The following is a 24,148-nucleotide window of genomic DNA, read 5'->3' on the forward strand; positions in this document are numbered from 1 at the left end:
TGTTGTTCAGTTGGTCACCCTGTGGCCAGGGGGCGTGCCTTTTACACTTGAACCTCTGACATCTCTGAAATCAGCCGTGTTTCCTCATAAAGACAGGGTGTTTTATGCTCTTCCTGAGTTTTCCTCACCCAAACATGAACTCTGCTCTTCTCCAAGGAGCCCTGCTACCTATTGCTGGAGATGGTACAAGAGACCAAGCTCTATGCCCAAGGGTGTGCACCATGTGAGGGTCACTGACTTTATCCTTGAAAGCGTGATGGGAGAGAAGAGCAGGGACATAAAGCTTCCCCTTGGAAGTTTGACAAAGGATTCCATTTGTTTTTAGGGTAGAAGAGTTCTCTCTTTCTGTTAGGGGGCTTCTGTGTTGGTGCTGCCCACCTCATTAATGTGGCGGGTTTTCTGCCACCCAGATCTCCACATCTGAGACCCCATTATCCAGCTGCTCGAAAGCTAATGCTTTGTCCCAGTAGTTCTTATTTATAGTCTAGTGAAGCTTAGTAGAGGACAAGCCTAAAATAATTTCGTCACCAGGATATTTTTAATAGAGGCTAAAAAAATAGAACAGATGTGAAAACCACCCTCCTTTATGCTGGTCCACCATTAACAGTGCATCAGGACCTCCAAGAGGAGGTGTGCTCAGACCTCCCTTCTTACTAACACTGAGGTTTCAAAACACGGTCCAGCTATCCTGAGTGGCTACAAGGGGATCTTTAAATATCATTGCCCAGAGGGATGGTATGGGGAGGGAGGTGGGAGGGGGATTCAGGATGGGGAACACGTGTACACCTGTGGCAGATGCATGTTGATGTATGGCAAAACCAATACACTATTGTAAAGTAAAAAAAAGAAAAAATAAATTAAATAAATAAATAATTAAAAAAATTTTTAAAAATCATTGCTCAAGGTGAAGTTCATGCCATGTTTGAGAAAAGGCATAATGAGAAGTTTATAATTAATTGTAAAAAATCTAAATCTGACTCAAACCCATGGACATGTGGAAGAGCGAACGCATTAGCAGTATTACTGAATGCATAAGATATGACCCTGTAAGAGTGTAGCAATCCCAGAAACTAAGAAGTCCTCACAGCTCTCTCAACAACAATAATGTTCTCATCAGGAAATACTCCAGAGCTGACTTTTCCAGATTTCTGATGAGCAGTGCCCCCAGAGCACACATTTCCATACTGTGTCTGCGTGTCTGTTTGAAACAGAACCAGGGTTTTGGGCCTTGGACTAAAATCAGCATAATTCAAAAGATTGGTCTAAACAGTAAAATGGTCTTCACTTGTATTTTCAGTAAAGGTTTTCAGATTTTGGAACCAGTTCCCCAAATAGGCCCCAAGATGTCCTTCACTCTTAGCACCAGCCCAGCCCTGGCCAGGCGCAGGGCTTTAGTGGCCCCCACCCGCTGTCCTCTTGCCGAGCTCAGTGCACAGCCCTACCTGGCCGGGGCTGGCGTTAAGCTTCAGAGATGAACCAGCAGGGCTCAGAGACCGAGAGAGCTTGGCGGTGTCACCGAGCTTGGAACTGGCAGAGCTGAGCGGGCCCCGGGTGGCCTGCAGCCCGCATGTGCGTTCTTGCTCTTTTCCTTTACTACCTCTTATCAGTTTACTGTTAACGAGGACTCAGTCATTTCTAGCTACTTGGCAGCTTTGCCCCAAGCCCTTTGCACATAAAAACTCACTTAGTGCAGCAGGAAATTTTTATCACTCCTCTTAGAAGAGCTTTTCAGACACTTTCATTCTCACCTGTTCAATCACATTTAAGCCTCTAATGAGCAGTTCACCTTGATGACTTTATGATTCCCTCCTCCCCTGAGATTCTGCTGATTTGTGTGTGTGTGTGTGTGTGTGTGTGTGTGCTCAAACATCAGTGGATTTTACGAGTGCAGGGAGTTAGGTGTTATAACAAGTATCTATAATGAGAGTGACCACTGCATTCATCTCCCCACCTGGAGTAATCGTGTGGCTGTAAGTCGTCAGTGATCAATAATTATGCTGGAACATAGACTGGGTGCCTACATCTATAATCACTTAAGGTCTAGTTTTTATATTTTTTTAATTTTCAGAAAGTCTGTACACGTTCCATATAGTCAGCATTTTTATGAAGCTCATGGTCCCAACAAATAGTACATGAAAGAAAAAGTGAACTCACTGCTTCTGCTGTAGTGGGCATCCTGGGTTTAATCCTGCACAGTTTGTACCAGTTGATGACTTTGGGGAAGACCAGCCACGTGCCTCAGTTCCTGTTACGCCACGTGGATGCCAGTAACTGGGATGTGATTCTTGTAATTGATGTAAGCAAAAAAGGGCACAGAAAGCCAACTCGTTGGACTGACTTGCTTGTAGGCTAAGATATTTGCATACTGTGTATTTAAAGAAAAGTTTAGCTACCTGTGAGAATGAAAAAAAAAAAAAAATAGCAACGGGTGAAGGAAGGGACTTATTCTATTTTGGATTCCACTCTAAAGTTTCAAGTTTTCATTTCAAGGATACAAGAGAAGGGAAATTAAACATCCCAGGTGATGAATCATCTCACCCTGAGATGACACCCCTGCCCCCCGGGTTCTCAATGAAAATGAAGGCTTGAGATTTTGTTGTTTTTTACACAGAGAGTCGTCTATGTCAGACCTGCAACAATATTCGCTGTGTTTTTCTTTTCCTTCTAGTGATCTCGTGCGGAAGCCTGTCCTTTCCCCCAAATGGAAATAAGATTGGAACGCTGACGGTCTACGGTGCCACAGCCATATTCACATGTAACTCGGGCTACACGCTCGTGGGGTCCCACGTCAGAGAATGCTTAGCCAATGGGCTCTGGAGCGGCCCCGAGACTCGCTGTCTGGGTGAGTTAATCCATCCAAGGACACTGCTTTGCCTCAAACAGACCTCAGAGATGGAGAACAGCAAGACAGAACCTGGTACTTCTCACCATGAAAGCTCTGACCGAGAGTAACTAAATCCCACCTGGCTTTTAACGCTGCTCTTTAGAGTATCACTTCCTCTTTAAATATCTAAAGGGATTTTTAAAAATCTGAGTGATAAATGCAGGTCACATGTCGCCTTAAATGACACAAAATTATTTTATAGAGTGCTGAAGGTAGCACTGCCCTCAAATGCCCTCATAGTTTTAGAATGCACGTGCACACACACACACACACACACACACACACACATTAAAAAAAAATAGAATGCACAAAAAATAAATTTTAAAATTGACATATATTTTGTTATCTTCTTAAAAATTGTAAAATTACATTAATAAGTTAATGTGCCATTAATGTCCATCAATGTAAGGGCAATGAATTGTTTAAAATAGGGCTTCCCTAGTGGTTCAGACAATAAAGAATCTGCCTGCAATGCAGGGGGCCTTGGTTGGATCTCTGGATCAGGAAGACCCCCTGGAAAAGGGAAGGGCTACCCGCTTCAGTATTCTCTCCTGGATAATTCCATGGACAGAGGAGCCTGGCAGGCTACAGTCCATGGGGTTGCAAAGAATCAAACAAAACTGTGTGACTTTCACTTTTCCTCTGTTATCTTTTTTAAAAAGTTTTAAATTACATTAATAAGTTAATGTGCCATTAATGTCCGTCAGTGTAAGGACAATGAATTATGTAAAATAGAAAGTGTGCATAGTATTAATAATTTGGTCTTCTTTTCCCCGAGGATTAACATTTTCTACATGATCGTTTTCTTTTTAAGTTGGGTTGAGGGGCTTCCCTGGCGATCCAATGGTTAAGACTTCATGTTTAAGTGCAGGGGTGCTGGTATGATCCCTGGTCAGAGAGCTAAGAGTTCACGTGCCTCGTGGCCAGAAAAACAAAATATAAAACAGAAGTAATATTTAATAAATTCAATAAATACTTTCAAAATGGTCCACATTTTTTAAAAAATCTTTAAAAAATTGGGTTGAAAGTTTTTCCTTTGAAAAATTAAGTGTATGAAAATTGCTGAGTACGCAATTTAAAGGGCGGAGATTTTCATGCTTCTTCTAGGTCTGCAAGTGATTAGTAAAATATGTTAATTGCCTTTGCATGTGTGCATGCTAAGTCGGTTTAGTCCTGTCCAACTCTTTGCAACCCCGTGGACTGTAGCCCACCAGGCTCCTCTGTCCATGGAATTGTCCAGGCAAGAATACTGGAATGGGTTGCTATGCCCTCCTCCAGTGGATCTTTCTGACCCAGGGATCAAACCCACATCTCCTGTGGCCCCCGCATTGCAGGCAGAATCTTTACCACTGAGCCACCAGGGAAGCCCCTTTTATAACTGTCTCTGTGATCTTTATAGCTTTGTAACCACTCCAATGCAGTGGAAGTGGGAAGTTTAGGCTTCTGAACCTTTGCGGGCGAGGCTGACTTCAAGAACTCAGCCAGGACCAGTGAATTTAAATAGCAATAATCTGTTCTTTCCACTGGAGGGAATTTGAAGAAACACTCAGGAATTTGAAGGAAGTGGATGAAAGTAAAGCAGCAGACCAAGAAACAGTAACTGATGTGAGAAGGAGGTTCTCATGCTGCTCCATGAAGTGACTTTCTTTAGATGAGTGCAGGAGTTGGATCTGTGCTGTTCTATTACGAGGCCTGTGTGTGAGCTCCCTGTTGAGTGCAGCCACTGTGGTTCTCAGCCATCCAGGACATCTCCCTGGGATTTATGTGGGAGGCACGTCCTTTGCCTTCCTGCTGCTGTTATGAGATTGGCTCTTGAGTGGTGCTTCCCTAAGGCTGCTGTGGTTGGGGTAGGTTTTCTCTGTCAGCTACAGTGAAGCATGTCTGCAAAGGAAGGAATCAGGTGATCTAAGAAATTCCATCTCTGCTCTTAACTGTGAGATGGAAAGTGAACTCGATGTTCATTTGCTTAGTGGGTCACTGCTCACAAAAGCCTTATTGGTCCTTCCAGTGACCCTGGGATGCTAAGGCAGCAGTGGCTGCAGGGAATTTCAGTGGCAACTTCAGTTTTTGTAACTGTTGAGTCGTGGAGCCAGCTTGAGTCTTGTTGATTGCAAGCAAACCTTCACCTGGTTCGTGGCATTCTTTGATGGAAGGTTAGGGCTTTGAAGTAGAAAGGATGAGATGCACAGTTGGCTGGATGGAGGTACTCAAAGGCACGGCCTCAGTGGGATGCAGTATGACTGAGATACTTCTGGAAGAGGGAGTTAAGCCGAAAGACAGAGGAAGAAAAATGTGTAGATTATAATGTATAAAATTATAGTGTTTTAGAACCTGGATGCAGGATATGAAGAATAATGCAATTGGAGGAGGCCAGAGCATATTTTAAGTAAAACAAAACAAAACAAAAACACACACCTAGAAAAGGATGAGAAATGATAAATAGCCATGTGTGATTCTAAACCAGTGAGTAAAGAATGGATAAGAAATCTAAAGATTTTGAAAGTTGTAAACGTAGTCTCAGTGAGACTTTACAGGTTGGAATTCATAATACACAGAATATGACAATGGAGGATAGCTCTTTTCCTGAAAAAAATGGCTTGCCAATGGGTAGATAATATCATGTAACCTGGCAAGAATGTATGTCCACAGGACCCAGAAGACCATGTGAGAGACAGTGGAGAGCTTGGGGAGAAGGACAAGCAGGTGGAGAACAGAGTACTGTCAGTGCTGGAGATGCTCAGATAGGGAAAGACCATAAAATGCTAGCTGAAAGACTGAAAATAAATATCTGATGGCAGATTCAGGAACCCTTCAAATCAATGATTGGCCAGATAGATTTTTTTTCTAGACATACAAAGGGCTTCTCAGGTGGCGCTTGTGGTAAAGAACCCTCCTGCCAATGCAGGAGACATAAAAGATGTGAGTTCAATCCCTGAGTCAGGAAGATCCCCTGGAGGAGGGCATGGCAACCAACTCCAGTATTCTTGCCTAGAGAATCCCATGGATAGAGGAGCCTGGGGTATAATCCATAGAGTCGGAAACCATCAAACACAACTGAAGCAACTTAGTATGTACACATTCTGACATAAGAAAATAATGGAATTAGTATGATATTTTACTCAAAATGAAAAGTAATATAACTTAAAATGTACATGATGAGGAGAAAATTATGAACTCGTAGCACACACAGAAGGACCAGGTGTTTTGGGTAACAGAAGGCTCATTGGTGCTAAGAGATTATTATTATTATTTCCTTCAGTTTCCTTCTAGTCCCATGTGCCTAGGCGGTCCATATCTGGGGTGAAGACTTCAGTTCTGTGAGGTAGTTCAAGTGAGCTGCTGAGTGCTTGAAATGCATTTGTGGTGAAGGTTCTGGTAACCATGACATGTGAGAAATGTTTAGGAAACTTGTGATCTTCAGTTTGGCTGGGGGAAAAGTTAGGAGGTAATTAATAGCTATTTTCAAATATTTAAAACAGTTGGTGGGAAAAAATTTAAAAACTAAAATTAATTAAACACATCTGCTGAGGGCAAAGACCAGGGTTCCTAATGACATTAGTGATACATAATTCCATTCGTTGGTTTGAAATACCAGATGTGCTTACAGAAGAATAGTTTTCAGATTCAATATAGGAAATATTTTCCCTTATTTATTCTTCAACAAGTGGGATCTGTCCAAGAATGTGATGAAGACTTCCTGAAGAAATGGTTGGCCAGCTGGCAGCTGTTTGTGGGGGGCTCCATTGGACTCTGTGCTGTTTTGATTCTATACCCAGCATGCTTTCTCCATCATAATGCAAAACACTTTGGCAAGAGCATTTTTTCAAGTTGTGGGTGAAGTATCTTGTTTATTTTTAGAGTTACTAGAACAAAAGAATTCCTTTGCTTGAGATTCTGTTTCACGTGGAGCAGGCATCCTGTTTCTAGCTGGGGTACAATGGTTATTTCTAGTGATTTCCAGCAGGGAAGAACATGCCAGATTCCTTATGATCGTGGCAGCAGAAATGGCCAAGCACATGCATGGACACTGTCACAGTGGGAGTCTCGTGAGTGTTAACAGTAGGAGAGCTGGATTTAAGAAGATGAAGGATGATTTTCTTTGTTCGACATCTGAAAACTGAACCTGTGCTGTATTTGAGGTCCTTGCCAGAATTCTAAGCTAGAACTTTTGAGGAAAGATAGAATAAAGAAAACTTGGCAACCCTGAGTGCAACCATGATTAGAGCTAAAATTTAGGCAAAGTGCTACCTGTGAGCATCAGAGTCCATTTTTCTAAAGGGTTTGCCCTCGCTTAATCAGTGCAGAATCTCTGCTACAAGCAGGGTCTTGCCAGGCTGGGAATTGGCCAGGATGTGTTCTCATTCACCGTCTGCTGTGCAGCACTCTGCATCTCTCTGGGCTGCAGAATTAAGTGCCAAGAAGGCTGACCCCATATCTATGCATCAGGTACCTTATAGTCCATCAGGGAAGCATTACAGTCCCCATGCTCCCTTAACTATCTTCTTCTGTTTATCTTCCCTGCGGTAGCTTGCATTGAACTCAACAGAGAACATGCCGACTCCACCAGGTTGTCCATTTGTAATCCAGGTCTCCTATCGCAGGAACCACATTAATCTTTTAAGACCATTAATATCATTTAGCTTTTTCAACACATAACAACCCATCATGACTTTCACTCTCTTACTTCTTTAGTCAGTAGCCCTCAAGATATCAGTGATAGATTGAGACATTTCCTCCACAAAGAACATTATCTCTTTTTCATTTGATTATTTTGCTGTTATTGGAGGTAAGTTTGCATTTGCTGCACTTTGATGAACTTTGATATACTTTGATGGGGAGATGAATTCTTTTGTAATGTGATATCATGGTGACATCTGAGTGGCTGAAATAGCTATTAATAGATGACATGATTCAAAATGATATTGTAGACACTGCTTTTCCATAGCTATTAGAGAATAAAACCAGAAAGGATTCAAGAACCTTGTGTTTTGCGACACATCCATGTACAGATTTTTAATAAAACAACTGGTTATGACAATGCTTGTATTGCACCAAAAAGATATTAGAGGAGAAAGATTAACCCCACCCTTCTTGATCCTGGTATAAAATTGATCTTCAGTCTAAAATTTAGGCTGTGTGATAGTCAGGGAAGGTAAACTATTTGGAGCACTCAGTGCTAATTTCACAACTTACATCTGTGCTGTCTGTGGCTCAGAGGTGAACAGTACAGCATTCTCCCCAGCCACAGGCACTTCTATCTCTATTTCTGAATATTGTCTAGTGATGTTCGTTTAACTCCTCAAGAAATATTGCATAGGATAGGAAGTTAATAGGAGTTTTTTTTTCTATAAGGAATTTATAATCAAAGGAATAAATAACATAAAAACCCAGTATCTTTAATAAAAAGTTGAGATTAATGAGGGGCAGGGGAGAGATCCACACAAGATGCTTCCCATATTGGGGACGGGGGCACTTTCATGAGCAGAGGTGTCTCCAAACCTGCAGAAACAGACTTGAGTCGTTCCAGGAGTAAGTCACCCCACAGAACTAGTGACAGCTGCAGAGATGCAGAGCAGAGGGGCAGGTGGTCCTCAGGGAGCTCTGTGTGGTCCCGTGGTGCTGAGGGTCTGGGACTATGGCAACAAGATGTGGAAGGAATCCATATCCTTTCACAGATGCCCCTCCGGATCAGGCAGGGGCTCAGAGGTGGTACAGAGACCAGGACCCTGCTCTAGAACTCATAGACTAAGGGTGGAGAAGAAGAGGTAAGAAAAACCATTTCCATCCTCTGAATTTAAGACAAAACAACCCTCACCATATGGTATTGTAAATAGATGGTCCTAGAGGTAGAGTCTCCTTCTGCAGGGAAACCTAAAATAAAGGAGATGTTTGAGTTGAGTATTGATTCTTGCCTGGGAAATCCCACAGACAGAGCTTGGTGGGCTGCAGTCCATGGGGTTGCAAAGTCGGACACGAAACTAAGTGACCAACGCTTTCACTTTCAGAGTGTGTCAAATAGAGACTTGATACACATGTATTCTGTGGCAAAGGGACCAGTCTTGGTTGTTGGTGTTACTAAGGACCATGTGAATGTCGTGCAGCTCATCACACCCCACCTGCCGATCGGCAGGTACTACAACACTATAGTTTCTCTGACTTCCACAGAGATACTCAAGGATACCCCCCAAAATTGCTCATGGAAGGAAAAAAGTCTCATTTGTGGGAACTCAAGTGTGTTCCTTCATGAATATGTCAGATCTAGAGATTTAAATGCATATATCAGTTTTTACTGCCCAGCCATTAGCCTGTTTCCTGCACATAAGGGGATCTGATCCATCTGAAATTTCATGACGATTTATTAACGCTCAGGTGGAAGTTTGTAAACTGGCTTTAAAAGTCACCGCCAAATAGGCCTTTAGCCCCTCAGCTGGAGTTACTGGTGGAGCCGGCAGAATGAAGCAGACTGCATTTCTCAGTCTCCTGCACATACAGCATAGTTGTAATGCTTCTTATTTTATTTTCAGCAATGAGTGCCAGTAATCACAAAGCAAATACAGAGGCTGAAAAATTTGGTTTGCAGATTTTGTAAAAATGTGTGGATATATTCACTTCCAATCCCCAAACCAATATTTAGTATTTGTCCTGATACAAACTGGCACAGTGAAAAGAAGGTGACCTTAAAATAGGGGATTCTGGGGCATGGGAAATGTGTGTGTGTTGACAGTGTGAGAGAGGGGCCTTGTGACAGGAGGCACACTTGTTCAGTTCCTGTGAACACCCAGCCTCTACAATGGGAGATGCAGGCTCTAGGTCGGCCCAGACCAGGACACCCTGTCACCTGGGAGCCAGGGTGCTCAATGGGTCTCCTGGAGGAGCAGGTGTCCGTGGGACCAGGGGAACTGGATTCAGTTCCCAAGTCACAGAATTTCCTTCTGAAATTGCACGAGTCTAGGTAATTGTAGGAGACTCTGACACAGGTTCAAGACACAGACTCTGACTCTGTCTTGAAAGAAGCATTTGGTCTGTGCATTCACTGTGTGTTCAGGGACAGCTGCTAACCTCTGACACTTTGTGTCCGCTGCTCAGTGAAGTCACCCCTGAAAGGCGGTGCAGTTTGTCAGGTGGCAGGCCACGATCATTGCAACATCAGAGACAAGGTGCAGTGCAGAGAGCTCACCTGGACAATGCAAAATCCTATCCATGGGGAGACCCCATCTCTGAAACACACCTGCCTGGGGCCCCCTTCCAGATGCCTGGATGCAGTAGCAGGTGTGGGGGCTGAGGGTGGAGGGATTCCACTCATCCCAGGGCAGAGTTCAGAATAGTCACTTCACTAGAAACAAGCTGGCAAAGCTTTTGTTCTGTCATGCAACTGTATTGTCGGTCTACAACACATACTAAGGCATCTGTCAATCCTAAAGGAAATCGACCCTGAATATTCATTGGAAGGACTGACGCTGAGGCTGCAGCTCCAATACTTTGGCCACCCGATGTAAAGGAGCTGACTCATTGGAAAATATCTTGATACTGGGAAGTACTGAGGACAGGAGGAGAAGCGGGTGACAGAAGATGGGATGGTTGGATGGCATCACTGACTCAATGTTTGAGCAAGCTCACAGATATACTGAAGTACAGGAAAGCCTTGTGCGCTGCAGTCCATGGGGTTGCAACAAGTTGGACATGACTTAGTGACTGAAAGACCACAATGGCATCTGTGTGTAGAATTTGGACAGTAACCTTCCAGAACTGCTGCCTGGAGAGGCAGGGCCTGTGGAGGCCCTGCCGTGGTGGGATAGACACATCACACCCGGGAAGATCCAGGTCCACTGGCCCATGTGCTAGCCCAAGCTGATTGATATCAGGGCCCTGGCTGGTGGCTTCTCTGTGCTTCTGACCATGAGCAGGGTTCCCACAGGGGGCATGGCTGCCATCCACCAGTTCCCGCTCCTGATGAGTTTGCAGGAATCCCTGGACCTGGGAGGAGACCGAGAATCCCCTCTAGGTCCCTTGTTCTCCTTGGGTTTGACTCATGGCCTCCCCAACACAGCTTCTGAGAGTTGACCCGGCCTCTACTCTGTGTTCTAGCAGAATTTGTTCCATGGATTTTATTCCTTCTAATTCAGTTTTAGAGAAAGGTAGTTAAAAGAAGTTATCTCTTCTGTTTGGGACATCTAACTAAAATATAGTAAAATGACCACTGTCGTTACACCTGAAGTAGCATAAACTTAAAGACCAGTGATCTTGCAGCTTAAGGCACAGAGGAGTCATTCTGCAGATGAGGCGAAACCTTCAGACCCTTGTGACCCAATCACACGTATAGAATCTCAGTCATTCTGGAATTTCATGGAATTCCCATTCCATCGTGCAGTTCATCTTATCCAGCCAATGAATGATGTTTTCCATGGTTTAGTGTGTGAGACAGAGTCACTTGTCCAGAACTGAAAACAGCCACCCTGGCATGGAATTCCTGATTCTGCTACTGACTCTCAAAAACAATTTTAAGCAGTTGGAGAATTACCCACTCCATAGTAATGTTTGTCCTCAGCAGGGAGAAAATGGAGAATTAAAATGTAATGTTCTAGGAATGTGGAAATAATAGAATTTGTAATTTGTACTTAAACTAAAAGAAAATCCATCCATTCCTTTAGGATATATCTCTCTGTCCATCAGCCCATCCGTTGAATTAAAAATCACATGCAGTTACAGTTTTACAGTATTCTACCTAAATCATTTGCTCCTTTCTAGCCAGAGCTCTCAGGTTCTGATTTGTGGCAGATTATTAAATTCATGAGTCAGATTGAAGTAAAAATAAAATAATCCACATGCTCTTTACTCTGAGATTTTCTGCCCACACTTTGATGGAACCATTTCTGACACATTTGTCAGAAAATCCAGCCTCCTAACCTAGGTGCAATGATACTGGCTGCAGAATTGCCTAAAAGTGTTTAGTGATCTTATTTAAGCTGAAGCCGAATGCTAATGAAAAAGAAACAAGCAAACACAAAACCCAGAAGCCTGGCGTCCCAGTGTGAGGTCTCCCAGATAATCACATCACTTTATTTAATTTAGGAGATACTTTCTCTTGAAATGTGCAGGGCTGCCCTCATCCCTCATCCCAATTTTCTCTCTCTCTTTTTTTTCCAGTTAATAGAGTTTCTTGCCCTTTCTTTGCTGCTGATTGTGCTCAGTGGAGGGCTTCCCAGGTGGTGCTAGTGGTAAAGAACCTGCCTGCCAATGTAGGAGACTAGAGACATGGGTTTGATCCCTGGACTGGGAAGATCCCCTGGAGGAGGGCATGGTACTCACTCCAGTATTCTTGCCTGGAGAATCCCATGGATAGAGGAGCCCAGTGGACTATAGTCCATGGGGTTGCAAACAAATGACTAGAGCAACTTAGCACACATGCACCAGTGCTCACTGAAATACTAATGGCTAAATGTAGCCAAAATTGGGGAAGTTGCACAACATAGAGTGTGAAATGTGTAAAGCTGTAACCTAAAAGGCTAAAATGGGTGCACTTCTGGAAAATGAATAGTTTGGTCCCATAACTCCATAATCTTCATTTTAACTGAGACTATAAAAATAAATCAAATCCAGGTTCTCAATACAGGGACTCGACGCCTTGATCTGGCAAATGGTGTGCTCCCTTTAGGCCTTCAGTGTTGCCTCTGTCAGGGTGTGTGATGCCCGGCTTGGCTGCATGCCTCCTCCCCACTCCTCACCTCTTTAAGATGAAACTCCCTGGGATGCTTTCTGTGTCAGACCTCTGAGGACAGCCTTACTCCTCATGGAATCCCCAGCCCCAAAGACACTGCTGGTCTGAAAACATGACTCAAATGGACGTTTCCTGAAACTGGATTTATTTTATAACACGAGTCCTTCCTCTAGAATTTCACAAATAGTTCAGGAATCTAATCTCTCTCTGGAAATCCCTCCATACTTTTCCGTGCTACACATATTCAGTAGGGTTACGGAACTTAAATTATTTCCAAGTGTCTCTTCCTTTCTTTTGGCTTTTATTTACCAGATAAATACCATAAAATATGAATGAAAAATAAGTAGAAGAAATGAATGGAGAAACCATAACTAGGGGATACCCTTTAACAATTTTCTATTTGAAATATTACTTATGTTCCCACAACTGTTGATAAAAATTAAGCTGAAAAGCAAAACATATAAAATATATATATATTATATTTATATTTATATAAATGGAAAACCTTTAAATGCTGTTTGTATTCAAGGCTGTTAGTTACTTGACAATAAAGACAAATTATGAATGCGTTAGTTCTATAATTTTTTATTGATATATAGTCCATTGACATTGTGTTAATCTCTTCTCTACAGCAGAGTGACTCAGTTACACATGATACATAATCTGTTTCATGTTCTCTTCCATTCTGGTGTATTCCAGGCTGTTGCATGTAGCTCCCTGTGCTAAACAGTAGGACCCTGTTGTTTGTCCATAAATGTGGTGCTTTTACAGAAGACACACTCTCCAGCGTGTATTTGTTGGTTTTGTTCATTTCCAGCCGGCCACTGTGGCTCCCCGGACCCCATCGTGAATGGTCACATCAGCGGCGATGGCTTCAGTTACAGGGACACAGTGGTGTATCAGTGCAACCCCGGCTTCCGGCTCGTGGGGACTTCCGTCAGGATATGCTTGCAAGACCACAAGTGGTCCGGACACACCCCGGTCTGTGTCCGTAAGTACCTTCTGCGAACTAATTCGGGCGATGTTTCCCTTAGGGGTGTTTTCCTTTTGTCATTAAGTTGTAGCACAGACATGTCTAATCTCAGAGGAGGAGATGGAGAGCTGACGGGAGAGAGAGAACACGGGCACTCCCCCACTTCCGTCTCTGGTCCTCCTCCCATTCCAAGTTTTCCCAGCCCTCTGCCAGCCTCCCATCCACATTGCGTTTGCTCACAGCTCATCTCAGATGGGTCCCAGGATGAGGATGTCAGGCATTTATTCCCCTAGACGCCATCACAGGACGACCAGGTGGACACCCCCTCTGACGAGTGGAGGGTAGGGCTGCTGAGCCTGAGTCTGCAGGTCAACTAAGCAGGTGCTCCCTGAGTCCACCTCCAGTCTTCTGTGTTGTTTTGTGTTTCTGTCATTGCTTCGTCAAGAACACAGACAGCTTTGAATGCAGTCCTTCCTTTCGTAGAAGGTGAAACTGTACATAACAATTGTCCTAAAACTTTCTAACTTCAAAGGCAAATGCCAACTCCTATTTTTAAAAGAGAGTGTACCTCTATTGCAAATTTCCTTTTAAGCCAATTTTTCCTAATATGTTCTCTATTTTCCTAAACAAAGGGAACATTGACGTAAGTTTACGAAAGTGACGGATCTTCTCTGTGATAGTGCTGTGGTAAATGTACAAAGGTCAAGGGTAAAAGTTTTACTTGAAAGGGAAAGTGGTTGACAAGATAAGTGAGAAGAACACCAGTTTTACAGCTGTAATGTGTTTCTTTTGAAAGGGCCAGTCAAGAGTATCTTCATGATTTGTGTTACTGTGATTGTGGGCATCACAGGATGACAGTTGACTGCATAAACAGGGGATGTCGAAGAAAATAGGATTTGAGCATGCACACATTTTTGCTAATTTCATGATGTTTACATTGATTTGGGAATAACTTATACATACGTAATTTAAATTTTCAGCTAAATTCCTTTAATATTTCAAAATGAGAGTTCCACAAAATTAGCTGATGTTTTCTAGGGGAAAAATATTCAAAACTCATGATTAACAGAAAATTTTTTCATCTTGTTTTTCATTGTTTTATTTCAAAATTACTTGATATCCCGTCATGAAGTAAATAAGAAATAATTATGATTATGAACAAAAGCAGGTGCTGGTTATTTTCCACAATTAGTTATAATAAAAACCTGTGGTTCAACCCATGACTCTTTCTCCTGATTTCTGCTTCCAAATATAAACACAATCTGTAACCTATCTGATCCGCTGTCAACCCTCTAATTAACACGTTTAATACATATGATATGTGTGAATGAAGAATTCCAGGTGAAGGTGATGACTTGTTCATCTTCTGACCACCGTGTGGACCTGTGTTCCTCCATAGCCATCACCTGTGGACACCCGGGGAACCCCGCCCACGGGCTGACCAATGGCAGCGAGTTCAACCTGAACGACATGGTGAACTTTACCTGCAACCCCGGCTACCTGCTGCAGGGTGCGTCTCGAGCCCAGTGTCGGAGCAATGGCCAGTGGAGCAGCCCCCTGCCCACCTGCAGAGGTAGGAGAGCCCCCAGTCAGCAGGGGCAACCACACACCAGGGGGTCTGTCTGCCTGCTTGGAGGGCTTCTGTACCCGCTCTCCACATGGTGGAATATCGTTTCTGAGGATAATACACAAATCTCTCCATGGTCTCTGGTCTTTGGCCAGATATTCAGCCATAGAACCCTGGGACTCTGTGCTTCAAAGACTTCTTCCATTTATCCTTCTCCTCACTTGGGCACTGATTCATCTCTACCACCTATATTCCATGCCTTTGGTCCTTACAAAAGAAGTTAAGAAGTTCTAACTGCTTTTAGATCTCAAGTTTTAGATCTCAGGGCTTCCCTGATAGCTCAGTTGGTAAAGATTCCACCGGCAATGTGGGAGACCTGGGTTTGATCTCTGGATTGGGAAGATCCCCTAGAGAAGGGAATGGCTACTCATTTAGTATTCTGGCCTGGATAATTCCACAGACTGTATAGTCCATGGGGTCGCAAAGAGTTGAACACAGCTGAGCAACTTTCACACTCACACTTAGATCTCAAGTTTTAGAAATTTGCTTCTTTAAAAATTGTCACACAGATTTGGATTAACACTTAAATTTCCAAGGAAATGCTGCTCTGTAGTTTTTGAGTTTTTAAGAGTTTAGAGAACTTGGACATTGACAGGTTCATCTTGTAGTCTTTAGTTCATGCTGTTTAAGGTTTTGCTCCAATTACTTTCCATTAAAACATCTCTCATACTGAAGGTGAACATTCTTCCATATGAAGGTAAAGTGTTATTTCTGTTTGTTTTTGGTAGTAACTGTATTAAAGCCAGACACATACAAAGGTCCCGTGCTCTGACAATCACCCACCTTCCCACTGGGTACACAAGGGAGCTCTATTCAAAAGCAACAATAGCAGGATGGGAATTCAGGCTGTGCTTCAAAAGGCAGTTACTTGAAATTTGGCTACCTACCTATCCATGCTGGCAAGCATCTATATCAGAGTGCTTCGCTGCAGCTCAAAAACAGAGTAATGCCTCCTCATTCCACTTCCCTCTAAAACTCCCTTTTCAACATGAGAAAGTCTTGCCATGAAGAGCAGACCCCCAGGTTCCCTGTTCTCACTGTCTCCAGAAGGCAGGCTTCAGGTTTGTCCTATTAGGGGAGGAGAAGTGAAGTATTAGTCACTCAGTCATGTCTGACTCTTTGCGTCCCCACAGACAATAGCCCACTAGGCTTCTCTGTCCATGGGATTCTCCAGGCAAGAATACTAGACTGAATTGCCATTCCCTTCTCCAGAGGATGTTCCTGACCCAGGGATCAAACCTGGGTCTCCTGCACTACAGGCAGATTCTTTACCATTTGAGCTTCAGGGAAGTCCTGGGGAAGGAAACGGTGGAGTATCTCATGGAGATGCCCCTGGTTTCTCATCCCAAAGCTCATGCTGGTCTCCTGACAATGTGGGGCATCTGGCCAGCCTGTACATTGGCAGGTTAACCTTGTAGATTACATGTTATCATTAAATCCTATTAGGCAGGGGCAGTGATTGGGATGACTGGAGTTAGGGGATGACTGGAGTTAGGGGATGTCTGGAATGTGTGAGCTGGCACAATTAGTTGGCTTCTACGTATGTCTGGCCCCTCCCCTTCAGTGGGACACTCCAGCGGCTCCTAGTGCTTCCTGAGCATGGTGTAGGCATGGCTGTGATAGCCATGGTGAATCATTTACCCCCTCTCACAGGGAAACATCGGGCCCATGTGTCTGCCCTGAGCCCTGGGCACTTGGATGGCAGTGGAGAGACTGGGCGATGGTGTCCACCACTTGTTCCAGCAACTTCAGAGATAAGCTAAAGATTCAGTTCAGTTCAGTCACTCAGTCAGGTCCCACTCTTTGCGACCCCATGGACTGTAGCAGGCCAGGCCTCCCTGTCCATCACCAATTCCCAGAACCCACTCAAACTCATGTTGATTGAGTCGGTGATGCCATCCAAACATCTCATCCTCTGTCATCTCCTTCTCCTCCTGCCCTAAATCTTTCCCAGCATCAGGGTCTTTTCTAATGAGTCAGCTCTTCACATCAGGTGGCCAAAGTACTGGAGCTTCAGCTTCATCATCAGTCCTTCCAAGGAATATTCAGGACTGATTTCCTTTAGGATGGACTGGTTGGATCTCCTTGCGGTCCAAGGGACTCTCAAGAGTCGACTCTGTGGGAGAGGGAGAGGGTGGGATGATTTGGGAGAATGGCATTGAAACATGTATAATATCATATATGAAACGAGTCACCAGCCCAGGTTCAATGCACAATACTGGATGCTTGGGGCTGGTGCACTGGGACGACCCAGAGGGATGGTATGGGGAGGGAGGAGGGAGGAGGGTTCAGGATGGGGAACACATGTATACCTGTGGTGGATTCATTTTGATATATGGCAAAACCAATACAATATTATAAAGTTAAAAAATAAAAAAAATGGATAATTCCAAAAAAAAAAAAGAGTCTTCTCCAACACCACAGTTCAAAAGCATCAGTTCTTCAGTGCTCAGCTTTCTTTATGTCCAATTCTCACATCCATACATGACTACTGGAAAAACCATAGCTCTGACTAGAGGGACCTAGCTAAAGGTTAAAAAGCTTTAATCAAACTGTTTTCTCTATCCACTATGACAGGGAAAGATAGCTCAACTCTAAGAATGATTAAAAATGGAGGTGCATAAATTTGGGTCCAGTTAATCTTCACAGGGGTTTATGGCATAGCCGTGTCTTTGATGTCTTAGGCTTGAAGGGATATCTAGATCCATTCCTCCAGAACCCTTCTCCTCAACCTAACATTTACTAAGCACCAACTGTGTTCTGAGTGCTATGCGATACACTATCAATACAGAGCTGGCTGAAATAATTCATACCTTTAAGCAGATAATAATCTAGAGATTAGGGCTGGTTAATTAGGGAGAAAGGCCCCCAGCTACTGAGATTGCCCACTGGACACAGGACATTCTGGCTAAAGAAAAGAAGGAGTAAATTCAAAGAGCAGGCTTTTAATTATCAAAATATCTTTTCTGTACCTCATTTTCCTTTGTCATAGCTTAGTTGCTAAGTCATGTCTATACTCCTGTGCAAACCCTGTGGACTGTACCCGCCAGCCTCATCTGTCCACAGGTTTTCCCCGGCAAGAATACTGGAGTGGGTTGCCATGTCCTTCTCCATCATTTTCACCCAACTTATGCCAAAGCAATGGAGAAGAAATCAAATGCCTGTCATTTAACAATAGTTCTTGGTGTTTCGGGCTTCCCTTGTGGCTCAGCTGATAAAGAATCCACCTGCAATGCAAAAGACCTGGGTTCAGTTCCTGGGTTTGGAATATCCCCTGGAGAAGGGAAAGGCCACCCACCCATCCCTGGAGAATTCCATGGACTGTATAGTCCACAGAATCGCAAAGAATCAGACACAACTGAGCAACTTTCACTTTCACTTGGTGTTTTACAATAGGTGCTGGTCCTTTAGCAGTCCATGGCTCAGTGTGAAGGAGGGCAAGGTTCTTTTTAATGACTTCAGTGTTAATTTTGACTTGCTTTTCCTCCTGCCTTTTCTTGAAAAATTGGAAAGGACTTATTTTTTTAATAGATTTTTTTTTAGAGCAGTTTTAGGTTCATAGCAAGATTGAGAAGAAAGTGCAGAGGTTTCCCAGTACCCCTTGCCCCCACAGTGCACACCCCTAATTATCAACATCCCCGCAATATGGTGCATTTATTAACAATGATGAACCTACATGGAACACTTTGGCTGTGCTGGGTCTTCGCTGCTGCTTGGGCTTTTCTCTAGTTGTAGTGAGCGATGGCGGCTCACTAGCTGTGCTGCTCAGGATTGTTTTGTGGTGGCTTCTCTTATCGCAGAGCATGGGCTCTAGGGCCTGAGGGCAAGCTCAAAGGCTTAGTTGCCCCTTGGCTTGTGGAATTGTCCCAGACCAGGGATTCAACGTGTCCCCTGCATTGCAAGGCAGAATCTTAACCACTGGACCACAAGGGAAACCCAGGGTTTTAGTTTTAACATAGGACCTATGGGTTTGGACAGGTGGATGATGCCATGTGGCTTCCTAGGTGGCAATGGTGGTAAAGAACCCACCTGCCAATGCAGGAGACATTAGAGACTTGGGTTCGATCCCTGGGTTGGCAAGATCCCCTGGAGGAGAGCATGGAACCCACTCCAATATTCTTGCCTAGAGAACTCCATGGACAGAGGAGCCTAGTGAGCTACTGTCCATGGGGTCACAAAGGGTGGGACATGACTGAAGCAACTTAGCACGCACACATGAGGACAGGTAGCTGTGATTGCTGTAACTGCCCAGTGTTTTCACAGCCCTTGTTTAGCCTCCTCAGCCCTGCTTCCCCTCAGCACCTGGCAACCCCTGATCTTTTTACCATCTCTATAGTTTTGCCTTTTCTAGAATGTCAAGTTGGAACCACAATATGTAACTATTTCAGATCTGAATTTTCATTTAGTGTATGCATTTAAGTTTCCTCTATGCTTTTTATTGGCTTGATGGTACGTTTTTAGGAATGAGTAAAATCCTATGTCTGGAAGGATCACAGTCTATCTGTAGATTTACCTCCTGAGGGACATCTTGGTTGCTTCCAAGTTTTGGCAACTGTAGATAAACCTGCTGTAATTATTCCCATGTAGGCTTCTGTGTGGACAGAAGTTTTTAACTCCCTTGGGTAAATATTAAGGAACAGGATTTCTCGATTGTATGGTAAGAGTTATGTTTAATTTGGTAAGAAACCTCCAAACTGTCTTCATAACTAGCTGCACAGTCTGATCCCCACCGGCAGCGATGAGAGTTCCAACTCCCCATCAAGTCAGCATCTGCAGTTGTCCGCATTCCGAGTGGTGGCCATTCTGATAGGTGTGCAGTGGCATCTCGTTGTTGTTTAATTTGCATCTCCCTGATGACATATGACCTGCAACATCTTTCCATGTGCTTATTTGCCGTCTGTAAGTCTTCTCTGCTGCGGGGTCATTTATGGCCTGTGGCTCATTTTTCAGTTGAATTGTTTTCCACTGTTGAGTTTTAAGAGTTCTTTTTCAGTTTTGGTAGCCATCCTTTATTAGCTGTGTCCTTTCTAATATTGTCTCTTATACTGTGGCTTGTCTTCGTATTCTCTTGACCCTGCCTTTGGAAGAGCAGACCTTTAAAATGAGTACTTAATTTTAAAAGCTGGCACCTCCAAAACCTCTGATAAAAGGGGAGATGACTGACAAGTATTGTCATCCCAGCCTCGAGGGGATTAGAAATCCCCCAGCGAGCCAGATGCCTCCTGTGCACATTTTCTGTTATTCTCTGTTGCTTTGTGTTGCTTCATTTATGAAGTATGGGGTACTGTCTAATTCACAGAATTTACAGGAAAATTATTCAATGAGGAAAAGCATGGTTTCAAAGAGGTCAGGCTCATAAGGATAGTAAAGTGTCAGAAAAAAAAATGACAAGAAAATTTAAAAGTTTAAATTAACAGAAATAACTCCCCTATTAACACAATTTTCCAGAGATTCTCCATATGCCCTGCACTATGGCCTGATTCTTCTCTGTGTGATTCCTTTAATAATTCTCCAGAAGGTCTAAGGTGTTGTATCTTGTGTAAGCATGCTGGTGTGCTTCGTTTCTTCCCCCCTCCAAATGTTGACTACAGGTCCCCCATGTCTAATCTGGGGAGGGGGGGTCAATGAGCTGTGGAATCCTGAGCATGCGTGCTCAGCTCCTGAGTCGTGTCTGACTCATTTCCACCCATGGACTGCCATCTGCCAGGCTCCTCTGTCCATGGGATTTCCCAGATAAGAATACTGGAGTAGGTTTCCATTTCCTTCTCTACAGGATCTTTCCAACCCAGGGATTGAACCTGTGTCTCCTGTACTGGCAGGTGGGTTCTTTACCATCTGAGTCCCCTGAGAAGCCAGCCCTATAATATTTGGTTAATGATGGGAAAGAGAAACTCCACCAGAACTTTGGAATGAAACTCCAGCTAAATCTGTGCCCAAGTGAGGCTGGTTTAGATGCAGATTTCCAGTCTCTCCACCTTGAGTCACATTTTATCCTCAGACTCAGCCCTACCCATAAAAAAGCTCAGACTATGCCTGATGCATTTGTGATAAATCAGATCACCATCATCCAGGAACTGGAGAAGATTGAAGGCAGGAGGAGATGGGGATGACAGAGGATAAGATGGTTGGATGGCATCACTGACTCAATGGACATGGGTTTGAGCAAACTCCAGAAAACAGTGAAGGATAGAGGAGCCTGGCATGCTGCGGTCCATGGGGTCACAAAGAGTTGGACACGACTGAGCAACCAAACAACAACAACATACAGGAAATGACTCAACCCCCAAAGCTACCTTTACAAACAGGACCAGGAAAATAAATACATTAAAAAGCCACCCTTTTCTACTAATAGTGATATCTTTCTGGAGTAAATAAGTTATATGGCTGCAGACTTTGTAACACAGAATGAAAATAGACGTTGTCATGTCTACTCTAAGAGTCAGGTTTATGTCTGCTGTTTCAAGGCCCTGTTTCTAAAGAAGAGCATTCTCTGAGTCTTTGTCTCTTAAATTCCAAAATACGTGTCAAGTTCAAGAACAAGAAATGAGGTAGACCCAAGTCTAACAGTCTTAGGATAAGTCACAGTGTTTTATTTCCTCATGTAAAAATGTTTGTGTTACAGGCAAACATTAGGAGGTTTTATTTTTTTTTCCATCTTATCTACAGTTTTGTAGGATTGGTCATTTTAATGCAGAGAATATATGTCCTTTGCTGTTACATACATAAGAATAAAGAAAATTGAGAAACTCTGGGGTGAGTGAAGGCTCTGTTCTGCTTAGAGAGGAATGAAAAGGGAAACAAGCAAACAAAACAAAAGCTTATTAAACTTGCATAACTGAATCTGGAACTGTTTACTTCAGATTGGGACTCTAACCCACATGGCTGGGACTCAAACCCAGTCAAAACCCAGTTTTGGACCTGAACCTACATGGCTGGGACTCAAACCCAGCCAAAACCCAGAGTACCTGGTTTCAGGACCTAATGAAGCTCAGGTTCTTGATGTCTCATCCTGGAAAGAATTCAGTGAGAGACAAAGTGATAGGTAAGAAGTTAATTTATTCAGATACAGAGAGAATCACATTCCACAGACGAGGGTGGGCCCTGGCAGAGGGTGAATGCGGCCACAAAATTTGGTGTGGTTAGTTTTTATAGGCTTGGTAATTTCATATGCTAATGAGTGGGAGGATTATTCCAACTGTTTTTCAGAAGGGGTGGAGATTTCCAGGATTTGGGCAACTGCCTACTCCTTGGTCTTTCAACAGCTCCATGGAACTGTCATGGCACTTCTGGATGTGTCTTTCACTTGTTGATGGAGGATTAAGATCTAGTCTTGTCTGTCATCTTGGTCCCATTTGATTCTAATTGGTTTATGTTGTGTTCTTGGGCTATAGCATCCTCTCAAAAGTTGTGCCCTGCCACTTTCCCTCCTGTTACAAATCCAGGGTTTTAGAGTTAGTTAATCCTCAACTTCACTGGAGAACATCAGTTTTCTTCTACAACCGGGCAAAGAAAGCCTGGGTTTCTGTGCATTCTAAGTAAACCAGTGCATGTAACATGCTTAGCACAGTGCCTGACGCATAGAAGGTTCTCAGTCTCCCCACCCCCACCCCCACCTGTCTCTGAAATTCAACTAGAATCAATAGCAATCAATTAGAATGTTTCTTCTTTATCCAACCTGAATGTCTCATTAAACCTAAAATCTGTTTCTTTATTCTTATCAGTTATTGATAAAAAATTAAAGGTAACCTTCATATATTTGAAAAATCCTCACAATGGGAGAAGGCGATGGCACCCCACTCCAGTACTCTTGCCTGGAAAATCCCATGGATGGAGGAGCCTGGTGGGCTGCAGTCCATGGGGTCGCACAGGGTTGGACACAACTGAAGCGACTCAGCAGCAGCATAACAATTTTTTTTTTTTTCCCTGTGACCAGTAATCTTATATTTAAATTTTGATTCATGCAGTTAGTAAACAAGCTGAAAACATTTATTCTGTGCAGTACACTGAACACTGCAGAGTCATCTCACCTTCGATGTCCTCTCAACTTTGCATAATCCCTTCTATTGGAAAATTTAAAAACAAATATTACTCAAAACTCTAATCAACTATGAATGCTTTTTTTTTTAATGAGTGAACTAATCCTTACCCATTTTTTTCCCACTGCCAAAGAATTTAATTTGGCTATAGTTTCCATTATGAAGCATCATTTTCTTGTATTTCCTGTTTGTGATCAGATTTTTAATGAGCCATAAAAGAAAATAAGAAATAAGCAAGAAACAGGAGTAAACATAGAAAAAGAAATGTAAATACAAATTGTAAGATAGAATGAAAGAATTAAGAAGATAAGGAAACCGTTCTTTCCTCCCTCCTCTCTCCCTCCTCCCTTCCCATCCTTCCTCCCTTTTCTCACAAAGCCCTACGTCCACTGCAGGAGGTTCAGGAGTCCTCAGGTAGTTTGGAGCTCTGATCCTTACCTAGCTCTGGTATAGCCACCTTTGTGACCTCAGACGTGTTGCTGATCCATTACATGAATGTCTTAACCCCCAGTGAAAGTGAAGAGGAACTAAAAAACCTCTTGATGAAAGTGAAAGAGGAGAGTGAAAAAGTTGGCTTAAAGCTCAACATTCAGAAAACTAAGATCGTGGCATCTGGTCCCATCACTTCATGGAAAATAGATGGGGAAACAGTGGAAACAGTGTCAGACTTTATTTTGGGAGTCTCTAAAACCACTGCAGATGGTGATTGCAGCCATGAAATTAAAAGACGCTTACTCCTTGGAAAGAAAGTTATGACCAACCTAGATAGCATATTCAAAAGCAGAGACATTACTTTGCCAACAAAGGTCCATCTAGTCAAGACTATGGTTTTTCCAGTGGTCATGTATGGATATGAGAGTTGGACTGTGAAGAAAGCTGAGCACCAAAGAATTGATGCTTTTGAAGTGTGGTG

At 43.3% G+C, this 24,148-nt stretch overlaps 1 protein-coding gene across 3 annotated transcripts in view; it reads left to right on the forward strand.

Annotated features, from left to right (window-relative positions):
- Positions 1-24,148, forward strand: part of CSMD1 (CUB and Sushi multiple domains 1) — a 2,066,326-nt gene that overhangs the window by 1,991,189 nt on the left and 50,989 nt on the right. For all 3 annotated transcript variants that reach the window (XM_025272930.3, XM_044938991.2, XM_044938996.2), the window contains 3 exons: positions 2,669-2,842; positions 13,417-13,590; positions 14,972-15,145. In XM_025272930.3, coding sequence (XP_025128715.3) covers positions 2,669-2,842; positions 13,417-13,590; positions 14,972-15,145 — 522 coding nt within the window. The remainder of the gene's footprint in view (positions 1-2,668; positions 2,843-13,416; positions 13,591-14,971; positions 15,146-24,148) is intronic.

This window comes from Bubalus bubalis, chromosome 1 (genome assembly GCF_019923935.1).
Source record: "Bubalus bubalis isolate 160015118507 breed Murrah chromosome 1, NDDB_SH_1, whole genome shotgun sequence".
NCBI lineage: Eukaryota > Metazoa > Chordata > Mammalia > Artiodactyla > Bovidae > Bubalus > Bubalus bubalis.